Source organism: Cicer arietinum, chromosome 5 (assembly GCF_000331145.2).
Source record: "Cicer arietinum cultivar CDC Frontier isolate Library 1 chromosome 5, Cicar.CDCFrontier_v2.0, whole genome shotgun sequence".
Taxonomy (NCBI): Eukaryota; Viridiplantae; Streptophyta; class Magnoliopsida; order Fabales; family Fabaceae; genus Cicer; species Cicer arietinum.
The window spans coordinates 27,660,095-27,680,107 of record NC_021164.2 but is presented as its reverse complement, the minus strand read 5'-3'; the positions used below and the strand labels follow the sequence as shown (position 1 = coordinate 27,680,107).

Here is a 20,013-nt window from a genome sequence, read left to right as displayed (position 1 = left end):
TAAACGGTACGGGCCCGTGATAGGCAGTACGTTTAAGGTTTTCGTTTTTTTGTAAATTGTGCAGACTCGTGATAGGTGGCACCTTGGTAAATAGTACTTTGGCCTGTGATAGGCGGTACATTTACAATTTACGTTCTTTTTAGTAAACCGTGCAGACCCGTGATAGGTGGCACCTCGGTAAACGATATGGGCCCGTGATAGGCAGTACGTTTATGGTTTACGCTTTTTAGTAAATCGTGCAGACCCGTGATAGGTGGCACCTCGAAAAACAGTACGGGCCCGTGATAGGCAGGAGGAGGGTTTTGGTTTGGAATTCCGAGTCCATGCATTTTGGCATATACGCATTGCATTAGGGTGCTTGGCACACGAGTCGTGTTTGAATCAAGTTATGATTGAGTGTTATGTATTGATTTTATGTGTAAGTGTGACTGATTGTAAACTATTTCGAAACTCAAGTTGTCGTGGTAGTTGCGTTGGAATTGCTATGTGTTATGTATTGATTATCGTGTGTAAGTGTGATGGTGTGTAAAACTATTTCGAAACCCAATTTGTCGTGGTGATCGCGTAGGAATTGCTAAGTGTTAAGATGTGGAATTGTGTATGAATGATTTTGAGTTAGTTTATGTATTTTTGGAAGAATATGCAGGGAAATCGATTTCCCAATCGATTGGATGAGTTACAGGGACTTCCCTAATTTGACATAATCGATTTGCCAATTGATTTTATAATATGTTTCTCAAAACCACTTAAGAAATCGATTTGGCCATGCAGGAATTCAGCAAAACTGACAAAAATCGATTTGGAAATCGATTAGCATCAAGTCAGGGGCTCAGCTATCCTGTCAATTGATTGCCCAATCGATTGAATTAAGCCCATAATTCAAATTTCACTAAAAACCTTCAGGAAATCGATTTGGAAATCGATTGGTTTAGTAGAAATTCTTATTTTGAGTTAGATAACAGATTACTCATTGATTTATCAATGTCTTGGTTAGTTATGTATTACTTGATGGATTGAGAACTTTATTTTGACTTCATTTTTATTTGGCAAGTGTTATATGAACTTTTAGCATAAATTTCACTAAAAACCTTCAGGAAATCGATTTGGAAATCGATTGGTTTAGTAGAAATTCTTATTTTGAGTTAGATAACAGATTACTCATTGATTTATCAATGTCTTGGTTAGTTATGTATTACTTGATGGATTGAAAACTTTATTTTGTTTTCATTATTATTTGGCATGTGTTATATGAACTTTTAGCATATGGAAAATCCTTTTAAGGTGCATGCTTAGTTGAAAGGTTATTTTGTGCATTTAAAAACTTAAATGTTATGTGTTAACTGTTAATTTCGGTTGGTGACCCTTTACAACTATTGTGGAAATCTGGGCTTTGCTCTCAGATGAGAGTCAGGACAATCCTACCGGTTTGTACCATGTGGATGGGAATGTAGAGGGGAATGTCTGACTGGAGCTATGCTAGGAGGATCTTACGGGGCGCGTGGAGATTACTCAAGGCGTTTAGTTTGTTTTGGAGAATGATCAGATTAGGTTGACATAGAGGGAACAAACGTCTTTCTTTTGAATTGTTTTTATCTTAAAATGGAAGACTGTACCTATACTAATACTGTCAGTTTCACATGTTATTTTCGATGGGTTACATGTACCACTTTTTGATGTGTAAATATTTTGGATTCATATTTTGAGAAACTTTTCCGCTGCTTGTAAATTATAATGACTCAATTATTTATCCAAAGGTATTTCCTTATTTATTTCTCTGTTTTATTTTAATTTCTTTTGAAAAAAAAAATACACCCGCGCTTTGAAAATCGGGGTGTTACAACATCCCAAACCTTGGTGAGATGCATCACAATAAACTTCATAGGGTTCATCTGATTGCGGTAATACCAACACTGGCGAGGTCGTCAATTTTCTCTTTAGTGACTGAAAATTTTCCTCACACTTCTCTGTCCATGCGAACGGTTGATCTTTTCTGGTAAGTTGTGTCAATGGAGTCACAATCTTAGCAAAACCTTCAATAAACCTCATGTAGTACCCTGCCAGTCCTACAAAACTTCGTATGTCAGTGACAGTCTGAGGTTGTTTCCAAGCAAGAACCGCCTCAATCTTAGTCGGATCTAACATAAGTTCAACATGCAGTAGTCTAAGTACGTATCAATATAAGTTCAACATGCATTTTAATGATAACAAAAAATTAATAACATCAATACCTGAATAGTGAGACGAAGTACGTAGACGAAATATTTAGGGTTCGTAGGAGAAATACGGTTCACAGAAACTGAAGTATGGTTCGAAGAAATACGTAATGAGGGTTACGTATTTCAATGAAAAGAGATGGTTTGTAATGGAAGAGATGATCATGGATGGAAATAAGGTTCGAAATGAGAGAGATGATCGTGGAAATATGGTTCGTAATGGAAGAGATGATAGGGTTCGCAAAGGAAGAGAAGAACGATGAAGAAGAGATGATAGTGAAGTTTACGTAATGAAGAGGAAACTAAAGCGGTTTACTGTTATATATAAAACCCTATTACAACGCTTTTTTAGAAGCCTTTGACAACGCTTGTTGGAAAAGCACTCTAAAAGACCTAACCTTTTAAAGCGCTTGTTGTAAACGTGCTCTTAAAGACCTAAGCCTTGTACAACGTTTTTTCAAATAAGCGCTCTAAAAGGCCTCCTTATTTTATTTTTAAAAGGTTCTTTTACAGCGCTTGTAGAATAAGCGCTCTAAAAGACCTCTTTGTTTTCTTATGTTATATGATTGTGTTTTTTAAAGGTCTTTTACAGCGCTTTTTCAAATAAGTGCTCTAAAAGGCCTCCTTATTTTATTTTTAAAAGGCTCTTTTACATTGCTTGTAGAATAAGCGCTGTAAAAGACCTCTTTGTTTTCTTATGTTATATGACTGTGTTTTTTAAAGGTCTTTTACAGCGTTTTTTCAAATAAGCGCTCTAAAATGCCTATTTATTTTATTTTTAAAAGGCTCTTTTACAGCGCTTTTTCAAATAAGCGCTCTAAAAGGCCTCCTTATTTTATTTTAAAATGCTCTTTTACAGCGCTTTTTCAAATAAGCGCTCTAAAAGGCCTATTTGTTTTCTTATGTTATATGACTGTTTTTTTAAAGGACCTTTTAACTTGGTATAAAACAAAGCTTTGTGACCTCCTTAGTTTATATTCAGTTTAGTTCATGTAAATTACCTATATTTGGATTTTTTTTTTCAGTTCAGTTCATGTAAATGACTAGTTTATATTCAGTTCAGTTCATGTAAATTACTAGTTTATATTAAATTACATGAACTTAGTATAAAACACTAAGATCAAGCTAAATATAAGCAGAAAATAAATATAAGCAGAAAATCCATGGCTGCTTATATAAAACAATTAAACATGTTTAAACAAATAAATTACATGAAGTTTATTATTAAAATAAATTTTATTATTACATGAAGTTTATTATTACATGAAGTTTATTATTAAACAAATAAACAATTAAACATGTTTAAACAAACAATTTTAGTTCCCAGTACTAAAATAAAGTTTTCAAGTTCAATATAAGCAGAAAATTAGTTATGGCAGGTCAAACGTACATTAAATTACATGAACTTAGTATAAAACACTAATATCAAGCTAAATATAAGCAGAAAATCAAATACAGTTCAAGCTAAATACTAAAATGCTCAATTCTGGTAGATCAAACAATTAAATTACATGAACTCAGTTCAGATTACATGGCTTATATAAAACAATTAAACATGTACATTAACCCTTCTTCTTTTCCTGGTGGGATTCACATTTATTTGTCCATTATTAACGATACGAAACGATGGACTAATCCAAATTCCCTCATCATGATTATCTCTAAGATAAAAACCATCATTAGTTGAATCAATTTCATGTGGTTGTGATGTTGCAAATAAAAGATCATTACCAACATCTTCATCATTATTGTTATCATCACTTATTTTATTGGTCGATAGGACAACAAACCATTTATCATCAGCAGGATCAGTGACATAAAACACTTATTGAGCTTGCGACGCTAAAATAAAAGGCGCGTCTTTGTATCCCACCCTATTAAAATCGACAAGCAAGAACCCTGACTCATCAATCCGAACACCATTATTATTATCGACCCACTTGCAACCAAATATGGGAACACGAAACATTGTGTAGTCTAACTCCCATATGCGCTCGATAACCCCAAAATATGATAGATTTGCATATATTGGGTTTTTGTCTTTTGCACTTGAGACATGCATCGCTTCAGCTACGAGAGTGACTTCGCTATTTTGCATAGTGGTCTGATCATCTTGTTCTTTGGTATAAAATGTGTAGCCGTTAATAACATAACCAGTGTAAGAAAAGACATGTAAACTCGGCCATTTGCTAGCCACCTCAATCTCTGTGAAATTGATTTGGGGTCTATATCAAACTTTGACTTTATGTGAATATTTAACCATGTTATAAAACTTCGATTGTGCTCTCGAGTTACCCAATTTTGATTCCTATTCATGTTCAAACGAGATAACTGATCAATGTGTATTGTAACATACGGTTGAACCTCATCATCATTGTGCAGAACATACAATTGTGTCTGCTCCCATTCTATCCTTGATATAGTCATTATTCTCCTTCCAATTATCCCTTCTCCTGATATTCTTCCCGAATGACGAGACATGGGAAGCCCTATGGATTCAACATTGGACAGTTATTCAGTACAAAATTCAGCAGCTTCTTCAACAATGTACCGTTTAGCAATACAACCTTTTGGTCGACTTCTACTTTTTATGTACCCTTTTAATATTTTCATATATCGTTCTATCGGATACATCCATCTCATATAAGGTGGCCCACAAAGTAGTGTCTCCTTAACCATATGAACAGTAAGGTGAACCATTATATCAAAAAACGAGGGTGGAAAATACATTTCAAGCTTACACAAAGTAACAACAATTTCCCTCTGCAACGTCGGTAATTTTTGAGGATCGATCACTTTACTACAAATTTCCCTGAAGAAGAAACATAATCTAGTTAAGGCTTGTTGAACTTTTTCAGGTAAAATGGAACGTATACCTAGTGGTAGCAAATTCTCCATTAGAATATGACAATCACGGGTCTTCAAACCTTTTAACTTGAGGTCTTTCATACAAACCAAATTTTTAATGTTTGACGAGTATCCTTCTGGAACTTTAACTTCATGTAGAAATTTACATAAAACAATTTTTTCCTTTCTAGATAGAGTATGAGCGACTGGAGGTAGATATGTGCGATTTCCTTTCTTTACGGGACCCAATTCATTTCTTATTCCCATATCTACCAAGTCCAATCTTGCATTGATGTCATCTTTAAACTTTTCTGGAACATTGAGTAACGTACCAATAACACTATCAAATACATTTTTTTCAATATGCATCACATCGAGGAAATGTCTTATATACAATGACTTCCAATATGGCACTTCAAAGAAAATTAACTTTTTCTTCCACCCAGTTTTGACCAGCTCTCCCACAAAAGGTTTGCCAAATTTATTGGTCAAACCTTGTACTTTTTCAAGTATTTGATATCCATTCGGTGCTAAAGGAGCTTTACCTTCCTTTGATTTTCCATTGAATGCATTTCTCCACCCACGATACTGATGACTATAAGGTAAAAATCTACGATGTCCAAGAAATACATTCTTCTTACAATGTTTCAACTGCATCCAATATGTACTCTCTTCACATATAGGACATGCACACTGACCTTTAACGCTATATCCAGATAAATTACCATATGTTGGAAAATCATTAATTGTGCCGAACAACATAGCCCTCAAATTGAAACATTCTTTCATATACCCATCATAAACTTCCACACCTGTCTCCCACATAATTTTTAAATCTTCAATTAAAGGAGTCAAGTATACGTCGATATCATTCCTCGGTTGTTTGGGTCCAGAAATTAACAGAGACAACATCATAAACTTACGCTTCATACATAACCATGGAGGTAGGTTATAAATCAACAAAATCACAGACCATGTGCTGTGTGAGATGCTTTGAAGATCATGTGTATTCATTCCATTAGTAGAAAGTGCAAGTCTTAGATTTCTTGACTCTATCCCGAATTCAGGATACTCGTGATCAATTTTTGCCCATTGTGTGGAATCTGCAGGGTGTCGAAACTTTCCATCTCTAATTCTTTCATATGAATGCCATGTCAAGTGTTTTGAATCTTCTTCATTGTGATACTTGCGCCTAAATCTTGGTATTATAGGAAAATACCACACGACTTTTGCTGGAGTAGATTTTTTCTTCTTATATCGAGAGACATTGCATTTCGGACACGCCTTTAGTAATTCATATTCGTTTCGAAATAAAATGCAATCGTTAGGACATGCATGAATCCTTTCGTAACTCATTCCAATAGAACACAAAATCCGTTTAGCCTCATAGGTCCGACTGGGAAGTTCATTATCATCTGGCAACATATCTTTTATGAGTGTTAATAATTCCGTAAAGCTTTTATCAGACCATCCATTACTCGCTTTTAAGTTGTACAACTTTAATATCGCTGACAGTCTTGTGAATTTAGTACAACCATTATATAATTCTTTCTCTGCATCACTCAACAAACTTTCAAACATTTTAGGACAATCTCGAAGATCTTCTTCAACTGCTTTTGCAATCTCATCAACTCGGTCCGACTCATATGTATCTGTATCGAAGTCAGTTGAAGCATATGTCGAACTATTCTCAAAATTAATGTTTCCTTTTTTTTTTCTCACCATGTCTTATCCAACATGTGTAGCTTTGATCAATTCCATTACATACTAGATGTCCTTCTAATTCATCTTCTCTAACACGTTTTCCAAAACAACATTTTAAACAAGGACAAACTACTCTATTTGGATCTTTTGCATTCTTCACTGCAAACTTTTAGGACAATCCCGAAGATCTTCTTCAACTGCTTTTGCAATCTCCTCAACTCAGTCCGGCTCATGTGTATCTGTATCAAAGTCAGTTGAAGCATATGTCGAACCATTCTCAAAATTTACGTTTCCTTTTTTTTTTCTCACCATGTCTTATCTAACATATATAGCTTTGATCAATTTCATTCCATACTAAATGTCCTTCCAATTCATCTTCTCTAATGCGTTTTCCAAAACAACATTTTAAACAAGGACAAGCGATTCTATTTGGATCTTTTGCATTCTTCACTGCAAACTCAACAAACTCCTTCACTCCATTTTCATACTTTTTTGACAATCGATTGGCAGACATCCATTTCCGGTCCATATTATATGACCTATATAAATGCAGTTACAAAAATAATAAGTCATTATACCAATATATAGTACACATATCTAATATTGGAAAATGGAAACCAAGGTCCATTATTATGTAACAATTTCAAAATAGAAAAGATTTCAAAATAGAACAGATCAACAAATTTCAAAAAGAAAAGATTTATTATGTAACAATTTATTAGTTTTCGTGACAACAACAAATTAATAAATATAGTACCTAAGACAACGTATCCAATTTTTTTTAAAGGAGGAGCAGTAGATGGCCGCACAGTACGTAGAGGAGATGAGGGTTCCCAGAGTAGAGGTGATAAGGGTTCATAAATTTGTTTTTATTTATTTAAAGTAAATGATTTTTATTTAAAGGGAATGATTTTACAGCGCTTGTAACAAAAGCGCTCTAATAGGTGCGTTTGTAAAAAAGGCACTGTAATAAGTCATTTAATTATTTGACTTTTACAGCGCTTGTAACAAAAACGCTCTAATAGGTGCGCTTGTAAAAAAAACGCTGTAATAAGTCATTTAATTATTTGACTTTTACAGCACTTGTACAAAAAGCGTTGTAAAAGCCTTGTAAACATTATGCGCAAACACTATATGACCCTACAACAGCGCTTTTTCCACAGCGCTTGTCAAAAAAGCGCTGTTATATGCTCCGTTATTTTTAAAATATATTTACAACAGCGCTTGTATTTAGTAAGCACTGTAAAAGGCGCGCTATAAAATGTCATTTTTGGCGTAGTGAGGATAGACAAAAAATAAAAAATTGAACTAAGTTGCAGAATTTAACTGAACCGGACTATTTTTTGAACTGAATTGATTTATAAAAATTGAGAATCAAATTGTTTTCGAACAAATTTTTCAAAACTAGAAACGAACCAAACTAGTTTTTAGTTCGGAAAAGTTGAACCGAACCACATTTCTGTTCGAAAAAACTGAACCAAACTAATTTTTAGTTCGAAAAAATTAGAATCGAATTTACTTTTTTGGATCTAATTAGAGGTAATTATGTAAAATTTAGTCTATAGGAACAAAAAACTAAGTTAAAATCAGTTCGGTTCGATTCAGAATAATAAACTAGTCTACCGATTTATAAAACAGTTCGGTTCGATTTTTTGAACTGAAAAAATCGGTTCAGTTCAATTTTTTAAAAACTTAAAACCAATTTGGTTCAATTTTCAAACTGTTATAATTCAGAATTGAATTTTTCCTACCCGTACTCAGTTAGTTATATATGTGGATAACTCATCACAGTTATACGGGATATATATATATATATATTAGTGGATAGGCCAAAAAGAAACAAGTGTGCTAGCATCTTTTTTAAAATGAGAGAAAAATATATACTTATAGTATTATCTTATATTATTACTACCTTCTCTTGCAAATTTTAAGGAAAGCTAGCACTCCTTCAGCATGGTATGTGCATATGGTTCTTCTAAAGTGGATTACGTCTAATTCTCACACACTAATGAGTTTTTTTTTTTATTATGACTCAAAATTGTATATCTTATAATGACATTTTTTTGGGCATGTATTATCTTATCTCTACTAAACTTATACAAACAATTTATTCTCTGACCTCATTGACCTTACACAAACACCTACAAGTTATTCTTAACTCAATTTTATAAAAATTTGAGAGATTTTTTGTCGATTGGATCTAAGAACTAAAAATTGAAATGCACTTTTGAAAAAGATGATCTAAAGATATATTTAAGATTAATAGAAAGTGCATAAGATAATTGAAGAAAGTTTTTGCCAAGCTTAGATATTTGATTGCAAGTTGCATTTTTGATTTTATGAGGAAGAGATCTTCTCAATTTATAGATATCTTGAAGCTTCAAATATGAGGAGCAATAAGATGTATCTGTTACATATTTAGATGGTTGTCCATAGGTCTTGTTTAGAATTTTAAAACTGCCCTTCCAACTATGTCCTCGTTTTAAGTGAACTAAGATGATGAGTATTGTAATCCATCGTCAGATTTGATCTTTACAAGGGTGAAGCTTTTATTCTTCTTGATGTGACTGTTTCTTTTCACTTTTCCTTTTCCCAACAGTTTGGAGTAACATGCCTCTCTAGTCAAAGACATAACCTTTTTACCTTCGTATTGTCACACAATTTGTCCATCTGCGAGGATAATTAATGAACAATATTTATCCTCAATTATGTGTATGTCTTGTACAAGTTCATATAAATATTTTTAATCTCATTTTTCACTGTTAGTTGTCCTTATTGCTGTTCTGCTTATTTTGAAAATTTGAGATGCTAGAGCTGAATATAGAATCATCCTTAGTCAGAATATAGATTACTTTTTTTAGAAACTTAATTTGCTTATGATATGATCCAAATTGTTAATGGTCTGCTTTCTAAAAATTAACACACTCAAGTGCACAAGTTAGATACTACATTCATAATCTTTAAAATAATTTTGTTATCTTTAAAATCTTCAAGAGAGATTTTGTCTCAGTGGTGTGTATACAAAGAGCAGGTGCAATTTTTGAAAAATTACAACGGTTGTGTGTGCATACAAAAAGCAGAAAAATAAAAAATTTACGTTAATTTGTCAATAATGTTCAATCTCTTTTCAAAATTATCTTAATCAAATATTAAAATATTTGTGGTTTAAAATAGTTTGTATGAGCAACTTTTTTATTTATTTATTTATAATAGACAGTTCAAAAAGTCCAAGAAAAAAACAATTACATTGAAATAACTCTAGAAGTAGAAACTCTCCTTACATCAACAAATACAACTTGCTCTTAATGAATCAAGGGTTGATCCATAATGATCAATCCATTATCAGTCTCACATCCTTAATTATAGCTTATCCATCTACAACTCTGCTGACTTCCCTATACACATAATGAATACGCACACTCCAATCCACCAAGAGAAGTTGATGAATCTTCTTTAACAAGCTCGAACCTCGAGCACTCCTAATAGAATGACCTTGCAATATATTAACAACCACCAAAGAATACAAGTGTAGTTGTACATTAGTAAATTATTTACTTCAACCATTGTTAGCTTGTGGACTTTTTACAAATATTAGTTTTTAGTTAGTTGGGGGATAATTAGTTAGTTACCACATATCTAGGGTTTATTTATAGATATTAGTTAGTTACCACATATCTAGGGTTTATTTATAGATATTAGTTAGTTACCACTGTAAATAAGAAAAACATTGTATTATTTCTTATTTCTTTTTAATCTAATTCAATATGTTACCACATATGTATTCATATGCTTTGTATCTTTCTGATGTGTATGAATTTTGTCCCTCACATCCCATGATTCTTAACATCACAAATAATAGCTAAAACGTGATTTATTTAGAATAAGTTTTGGTATCAATATAAAAGATTACTTTTACGATTCTAAACTCCAAGAACAAAGTAGAACATAATAAAATCACAAAATTAAAAAGGTAACGTAAAAGAAAGATCGCAATGAGATTTTTGTACTGGTTCCTCTATTCATCTTTGCTATGTAGAGTACCACAGTCATCATTCAATATGAATGAGAGTTTTGTTTGCAAGTTTTTGGAGGAGAAGGGAAGAAAGGGTTTTGAAAAAAATGAAGGAATAAATGGAAGGAACGAAGAGTTTTGGGAGGAAACAGTTTTGAAGGGGTTTGTATTTATTCATAATACAAAACCTTTCTATTTTTGGGAAACTTTAAAATTCTATTGTAGGAGGGTTTTTTAGGGTTATGGAGGACTTAAACAAATCTTTCATATTATTTTCATGTTGTTATAATACTCTATAAATTAAAAACATATAAGTCATAAATGTTCTTTTATAAAATCACAATCTTAAAAAATGCAAAAAATTTCTCTCTATTTTCTCCTCCCACCAAAGCTCTTCTTTTCCCTCCCCTCCAAACTCTCAAACAAAGCCTAAACATTTAAGAACCATATTTTTGGAACAACCTTCACAAAATCTAAACCAACACTTTCAAATCGAAGACACTCGTTCAATCTTAAAATCCTCTAATGCCCTTGAAGAATCTCTTTTTTCAATCTTATCAATGTGTAATCAATTGAACCATCAATTGCTCACAACTAGAACAATCATTCTAAGAAAGGATATCCACACAACTAGAAACTATTTTTTTAATCTAGAGTGTTTTTCTTGAAGAGATAAATGATGATGAATGAAAACATTTTATTTAAAGTGATGGAACCAAATGATATTTATAGGACATGCTCGATTCAGTTATGAAAAGACAAATCAAAGTAATTGACAAAATTGATTTTCAACTGAAAATTTTGATATTTAAAATTCGTGTAAGTCGATTCACATAATGTGTAAGTTAATTTATAAGTGACTTAAAAACCAAGATTTTATATTGAGCTACATGAGTCGACTTATATGTGTATAAGTCGATTTGTTTAAGTCGTAGAGTTTTCATAAGTTGATTCTTATATCAAGTTAATTTACTCATGTTATTTTCTTGAACTAGATTCAAGAGATGTGTAAGTTGATTCTTACATATCATTAGTCCATTCATGATTTTAAAATTGACTCAAAATAAGTTTTCAATGCATTTTATGAATTCCAAAAGTGATTCTAAAATACACTTTAAATCATACATGATAACATGATGTGTTAAAAAAAATTAATCAAAACTTTTAGTATATTGAGAATTAAGAGATCAACAAAAACACATAACATTATCTTGTTACGACTCAAAAACTAAACATTGTGATCGACGCATAAACTATACTCCTAGTCTGGAAAGCCTATCAACTAACTTAACAATTAAGCAAATCAATAGTTCTAAATAACCATTTCAAAAGATATATAATTTTTCTCGAAATTTCGACATAGTATCTTCTGTAATTTCAATGTTTCCAAATTTATAAAATTTCTGTTAAACTTCCAACTTAGTCGTGTTTCAAATAGCATAATCTAAATATTCGATACATCTCCCAAAAAGACTTTCTAGACTCAAAATAGTTGCAAAATACATCACGACTCAACCGACTTTACAAAAAAAGGTCCTCGAGCAAAGAGGCCTACCATAAAAAATATGATTGAGACTTGAATCTACTAATAGCTTGCTACTGAACTATTTCTGAATATGAAAAAAATAAACAACATGAAGGGGTAAGTCACAAAGACTTAGGGAGGAGACAACAATCACCATCAACTAGAAAGGAAACACAAAGAGGTACGAATAACTGTTTTACAATCTTGTGGCAATTATGTTAAATAATACTACCTAAAATATCAATAATTTTCAAATAAAATATACACATGATAAAATCATTAAACTTATAATTTAACCATTCAAGTAGATATATTTAAAATCCAATTCATAAAGAGGTGAATCAAAATGAGCACCCTTAAATATATCATAGAAAATCAAACAAGTGAAAATAGAAATTTTTGAGAATCAAGAGTCGACTTCATCTCATTGATAGTCTTTCCTCATAAGGGTGATCTTTCCCTTAGCGGCTCCATCTAACAGATAGCCCTCTCCTCTCAATCCCAAAACACATCATCACACATCAATTAGGGAGCTTACATCTCGTTGATAGCTCTCTCTTCCTTAGATGACATTTCTTATAGGGGTGGCTCCATCTAATGAGTAACTCTCCCTAATCAAAACGAGGTAACTAGGTGCACCTACCGCTGTTAACGATTTCATAATTATAACAACGGTTTCCAAAACACGTATTTAAAAATCATTTCTTATTTCATTGTAACTCATGAAAAACATATTCAACCGTATAACAATTCAATATGTAAATACTTTATAACTCATAAATAAATTAAACTACTAAAATATTATATAATAAAGACCATAAAATAGAGATAAATTCAAATGTTGTTCCACAGTTTTTTAAATAAATACTTTAACATAAAAATAAGTAAAATAATAATTATAGTATAATAAAAATATGACAATGATCATAGTTTACTCACCACTATGGAGAATCAACTAAATTTGTTCTCCAACAATTCTAAGAGTAGCCGACAGGATCTCAACTGACAAATAAGAATATCAAAAATATTCTCAAGACTTTAGAAAAATTATTCTAAAGTCTAACTGACTCTAAGAAACCATAAAAAAAACAAAAAAACAAAATCTTTTAAATCTATTCTAAACATAAAAATAATATTTTTAACAAAAAAAAGTAGAGGTGGATTGGTTTTATTTATTTATTTATTATTATTATTATTTAATGAAACGGAGCGTTTCATATCTAAACTAATAAATTTTCCTTCATTAAGAGAAACTATTAAATTGTAAAATGGGAAAACTAAAATGGTAGATACAAGTAATTTATGTGGAAAGAAGAGGGAGATAACTTACATTTGCCAATCGAATTATGGGTTTTCTCAAGGATATTGAGACCTATAAATTAATAAATTAAAGTTTGACATCATCAAATATTTTTCAAATAGGCATGGTTGTAATCATTATTCATTCTTCTTTGGTTGCCCGGCAATTGATTTATTTAGGTCATAAGTTTGTTTCTTCCCATAAGATGGCTCAAGTAGGTTTATCTAATTCAAACCAAAATAACTTTTCATAACATTGTCAACTAATGTGCCTAACCCACCAATCTTGGTGTAGGGCCTTAAGATTTAAGAATAATAATAATTAAGCTAGTGGGTAACCCTTACCAAATTGTTCCAACAGAACTTTGTTACTCTATGGCCAAATTTCAGCACCAAGACATGAGAATAAGAAAGTGAAGGTTGGAGAATAGTTAATGCCACACATATAATATACTCTCTTTTTTCTTTTTGTCATGTTGAAAGATAAAAATAGTGGTAGTTATTTTGTCAAAATTATCTTCAACTAAAACTTATTGTAGAGATAAAAATAAATGAAATGCGATAATAAATAATTAAAAATATTATAAAAAATTATTAACTTTTTTGATATATATGTAAATAATTTTAAAATAATAATTAAAAGAAAATATAAGAATTACTAAAATCAAATATTCTTTCTTTTCATAAGATATACATGCTATATAAACATATTTCTTTTCATATAATGATATATTATGCTACATAATTCTTTCATATAATTTAAACTAGAAATTATAAACCATTTTCATGGTTCCCATAAGTTTAAACTGCAATTTAAGTCTAATAATGTTTTTGAACCTGTTGAGTCCATCTCATTCTCACATTGGCTATTCAAGTCAAACATTTCTGACAACTTTTCTTTCTTCATCTTGTTGCCACATCTTTTCTTGTATGAACAATGCTCAACATGGCTACCATCAGATTTAGTTGCTGCATTTCTCTTTCTCCCATTAGCTTCATTACACGAATTATCAGACATAGATATAGACTCGGACACCCGACTCGACATTGATTTCTCTTCTGATTGCATCTTCATTTGTGGCAATTCAAGTGAAATAGTACTTAAATTTGCCAAGTATTCTATTGAATGTTTCTCTTCTTTTCTCTCTGAGCTTTCACAAGATGTCAAAGAACTTTCCAATAAACAAATAGTTCCTCTGTCCATTTTCCTCTCTTCACTGTTCAAACTCAATTCTCCAGTTCCTGTTACTTCTGAAATTGGAGAATTTGGACAAGAATTGTTGATCATAATAACCAACTGAGAAAGTTCAGATTTTTTTAGTTTTATACCAATTGGAGAAGAATTGTATGCCGAAAGCGCACGAAGCGCTTTCGATAGTACTGATTGTAAATACTTTCCTTGCGCTTCGATTCGAAGCTGCAAATGTTTCTCCACCTGAAAACATAATTCAATTGATTAACATGTCATAATGCATCATTTAGAATTGAAATAGAAACCATTTTTTATTCATGACATTAAATCATTTATTTACCTCAATTTGTTCATATAGTTTTTTCTCTACTTCCATTTGCATTTCTAGAGCATCAGCTATATGCATGTTTCTGTCATACATAAAAACTTTGAAAATAAAATCTCTATGAAATAATACCATTTCCGTCTAATATTTGTTTTTTTTTTTCTAAAAAAATAAAAAAGATTTGAAAATTTTCTAATTATTACTCATTGATTTGATTCTCCCCAGTACTGATTTCTCTGCTGCAATGGTCATCAAAGCTCTTTGTTTCTGTGTAATCTACAACACAAGAAGCATCAATGTTATGCAAAATGAGAAAACTATTTATCATGATTTTAAATTGCGGTATGTAATCGCAATATAATGGATTTTTAGGTCTCATAAATGATATCACAATCACAATGTCGACTGAATCAATCACATTTGTCTGCATTTTCCTACCATATAAAGAGTTTCACAGCGTATGATATAAAGAGTTTCACAGCGTATCCACAACTGCAATTTAAAACTGACAATCTACAAGTTACCTTCTTGTTTGTTGTCAGAGTATTTTTCTAGCTGTTGGCTTTTCCCAAGTCTATATTTCTATTTTCAGAAACATGAAAAAGTCACAAAATTTCTAATAGATCAGTAATAAACAAAAAGTAGCAAAAGAATTAATTATAGTATCAATACAAAAGGGGAATGAATGAATGCCTGTAAATGGCTCTTGAGATGGTACAGAGTAAGTCCTGGAATTCCCATCAATCTCATAAGACCCTTTGGTGTTGCTTCTGTCACATAAAAAGTATGAATAATATATCACCTAATTAATATATGCTATAAAGTGTAATAATAATAATATCAAAATAATACTTACTTTCTGCACCTCCAAGTTGATTAGTTGCTTCAATGAATCTTTGATGAAGATCATGAGTCCATTTGAGTCTTGGCTTGGCATTACTGGATAGAAAAAAATGTTTACTTTGATTCTTCATTTTTTTGAATGAAAGATAAATAACTAATTTGATGCTTTTTTTTTTTTATGTGCATCAATATATGGAAGGTATAGTTGTTTTTATAAGTTGGGATTTTTGTGTTGTTCAATGATTTCACTTCATATCAGGAAACATATAACTGGGGTTATGTTGGGGGAATATATACCATGAGCCATTTCATACCAACTTTTCAATTTAAAAAAAAAATCCTCTACTCTTTTTTCTTTGACTTAAATGGGGTGCAGAGAATCTATATGATGCAGCAATAACAAAAGAAAGAAAAATAGCACAATTTTGGGTCTTAAAAGGAGAGAAAAGAAGAAAAGTGTGTAGTTTGTTTTTATCTTCTTGTTTTCCCACTTTCTCTGTGTTAGGTTGATTCCATAATGAAATTAGGTAGGTCCATGTTAATGAATAACTAGATGCTAATCGTAATGAATAACTAGATGCTAATCCTTGCGGGTATATTTTAATTTATTTAATTTAAGTAGATTTTTAAAAAAATTAATATCAAATTTTATGTCTTAATTGTCAAATGATTATTGATATAGTAGTTATATCAATAATATATATTTAATTTTATCAATGTAATTTATAGAAGAGAAGTATCATTATCAAATGTTGTTAGCAAAAGAGAGACATATAAATAGTCGAAATATATTTTAGGGTAAGCAAGAGAGACATATGTACTCTCAATTCAAAAGAAAATGAAGTTGATTAATGCAGACAAAAAAAATGTATTGAGTAGTCATGTGGAGTTCATGTGAAAGATGTTGGGCAAACATTATGAAATAATAATGTGACGTTATAAAATAATCATGTGAGATTAATTTAGAAATTTTTGAATATACATTATAAAATAATATTTAAGTAAGAGATATAGTATAAAATAGTGGATGATGTATAGAATTTGTGGAAAAACTATTTAGAAACCGAGTAGATGAAACTCTATATGAAGACGTACACGTCAGCTTTATGGCTGAGGTGGAAAATGTTTGCATATGTGGAGGAAATAGTATGAAATGACAGCATAATCTTTTTTAAATATATATATAATAGATAGGCTACTACTTTCTTGGTGTCTCTTGAGAAGCATTTGGGGGAAAATAATTATGAAAAATCTGGTATTTATGGATATTTTTCATCTAGTGATTAAATGTAAAAATTAATCGGAATGTATTAATACTCCATCCTAAGATACAAGAAAAGATAGATTAAAGAAAAATAGATTAAAGAAAGTGAATATATTTGATATAAATTTTAGAATAAAATACATCTACTTTTTTAATTAATTTTTATTTATATTTTGAAATGAAAAAATATGTATTTGCTTGTTACGTGAGAAAATGCTAGCGACAGATAATTGAAAGTTGAAGAGTTGAGAGAGCACTTAGAACAACAATACACTAATGTCATCAAAAGATCAAGACAAAACATGTACACTCAAAATGTTAAAGGATCGAATAAATGAGTCACATTTCATATACATGTCAAATATTTATTTGAATTTGAATTATAAGCACGCATCTCAGTTAAGCATAATCCATATTTTGAAACTGATTTTAATTATATTTTTTAAATATAAATTTAGAATTTAAAATATAGATCGTTATATTTTGATCATACGGCATAAATATGTATAAGTCAAATGATTGTAATTGTAAGTGTATATAATTTAAAACTGATTTATTTAGTCTATTTTTAAACAACGTATAGAACTATAACTACTTACACTTAAATTATGAAGACCATCCTTCTTTAAAGGGAAACATGAATTTTGATACTTGTTTTATGAGAAGATGTGTTTGTGGTGTAATTGGCAGATTCCTTTTGTTCCATGTAGAATTAAAGGAATCAAATAATCTAGTATTAGATTTTAGGTCCCCAAGTGTTTTGACAAAGATAGAAATATAGAGATGATAGAAAACTACTAAGCAGCATTTTATTTTTAGAATAAGATAGGAACACCTATCAAAATGGCACTGATAGAATACGTGTATGTTCAAGACACTTGAAAAGGTAATAATTTATTAGATTATCCATACAAAAAAATTGCAACCCCAAATATAATGAAGGAAACATCACCACCGCATGCAGTTTAGTGCTTGTCTTAGTAATCCATCATAGTAATTTGTAATGCTGTATTCCATTAAGGAATTGAACTAAAACATGCATAATATGATTCTATGAACAAACAAATCTACAGAGGAGCACAACAACTCTCATCAAAATAACATAAAAAAACTAAAAGGCTGCACAAAATAAAAAATAAATAAAGTGGAAGAGCTATTTGTCCAAGCATAGGAGTTGCAACTCAAAGAAGGTTAAAAAGATACTGTAGTCTTAACAAATCATTTTCAAGAGGAGAATATAATCTGATCAATCCAATGTTCAACACAATGAACCTTACCTGAGAAGATATCATCATTTTGCGACGTTCAGATCATCCACATAATCAAATGCCAAATCAAGGCCAAGCAATTATGAGATAATTGTCTAAAGGAGCAATAAATCGAGAAAATAGAGAGAGCAAGTAACTTATTATGGTACCTCTGGTTCCACGTTAAAATGTATTATAATTTATTTTGATTGAGGGATGAGTAGTTCGATTAATTTGAGTTATATATTGAAAAATCTGGTGAAAGAGAAAGTATTAATATAATATACAAATGTAGTAACATTTGTGTTAAAAAAAAATTTAGTGAAAAAATTTGGACTCTGCTTACGTATCATGATTTTGTTATGCATTTTTATTTCAACTAATAAACATACAAGAATATAGATATAATATTCCTCTCACATTTTCCTTTGTACTCCATCTCTTTAGTAAACAAAATAATTCAATTTTTTTTCTTTTTATTATAAGCAATTTTAACTGACTTTTAGATTTTTAATTTTAGCATTTCTATAATATCTTTCATTAAATGTTTGTTCAATTTTTCAATATCGCTACTATATTTAATTGAAGCAATTTTCTATCCTCCATCTAAAATAAAATATAAGTAAAAAATAATAAAATTTAATACAAATATATTAATTTTTTAACTATTATTTTATATTTTATTTTGGAGAGAGTAGTTATTAGTTGCCTAATTCAAGAAATAAATAGCATGGTTGCCTAGTTTTAGAAAGAGTTAATTAATGGAAAGGTCACCCAAAAAAATTATTATTCATTATGAGCATTTTTGTAAATTATTGTATATATTAAACTTAATTGCATTTTTTGGTCCTTTATTTACATCAGTTTATAAAATTGATCCTCTATTTAAAAAGTCGACAATTTTAGTCCATCATTCATAATTTTAAACTAAAAAGTGATGATTTGACATATTTTAAATAATGTGGTATACGATTTCATTAGATAGAATCATCTAGAAGAATTAATTATTCATATGTCATTAATTAAATTACAAAAATAAAAAATTTATAAAGTTGAAAGTTATGTTTTTATAGATTTTTTTTTTGTAATCTCATGAGTGTTAATCATTCTACATCATTGTATCATATGCCATATTACTTAAAGCATGTTACATCGTCATTTTTTAGTTAAAAAATCATAATGAGTGACTAAAACTATCATATTTTAAAATAGGAGAGATCGATTTCGTGAGTTGATAAAAAAAATAGATTAAAATTGTAATTAAACCTTTTTATTAAATAGAATCAGTAGTTCATAAATTTTGAAAATATCATAATTACTTGCCACATGAATTTTCCAAATCATCACTTTTTAGTTCTATTCTTTCAAACTATTGTGTTTATTTTAACTAAATATAGTTTTTGAAAGTAGACTATTAAATTACATTCGTGGTCCCTTAACTTATTTCAGATAACGTTTTAGTCCTTTATCTTTTTTTTTCCCGAGTTGGTCCTTTATTTTAATTTTAAGTTACAATTTGATATTTTATGTTTTAAAATTTCA

At 30.3% G+C, this 20,013-nt stretch overlaps 1 protein-coding gene across 2 annotated transcripts; it reads right to left on the bottom strand.

The window, feature by feature from the left end:
• Window positions 1-14,255: 14,255 nt before the first annotated feature.
• LOC101501043 (myb family transcription factor PHL8-like) lies at window positions 14,256-16,370 on the bottom strand. Of its 2 annotated transcripts, none has more exons than XM_004515245.4 (6): window positions 15,974-16,370; window positions 15,811-15,887; window positions 15,642-15,699; window positions 15,321-15,393; window positions 15,133-15,202; window positions 14,256-15,035 (listed from the first exon to the last, which is right to left on the bottom strand). In XM_004515245.4, exons 1-6 carry the CDS (start codon window positions 16,089-16,091, stop codon window positions 14,385-14,387), a joined length of 1,047 nt encoding a protein of 348 aa, XP_004515302.1. In that variant the 5' UTR covers window positions 16,092-16,370; the 3' UTR covers window positions 14,256-14,384. The 2 variants fall into 2 exon arrangements, with proteins under 2 accessions (XP_004515302.1, XP_004515303.1); XM_004515246.4 differs by having other exon boundaries at window positions 15,811-15,884.
• Between the last annotated feature and the right edge of the window lie 3,643 nt (window positions 16,371-20,013).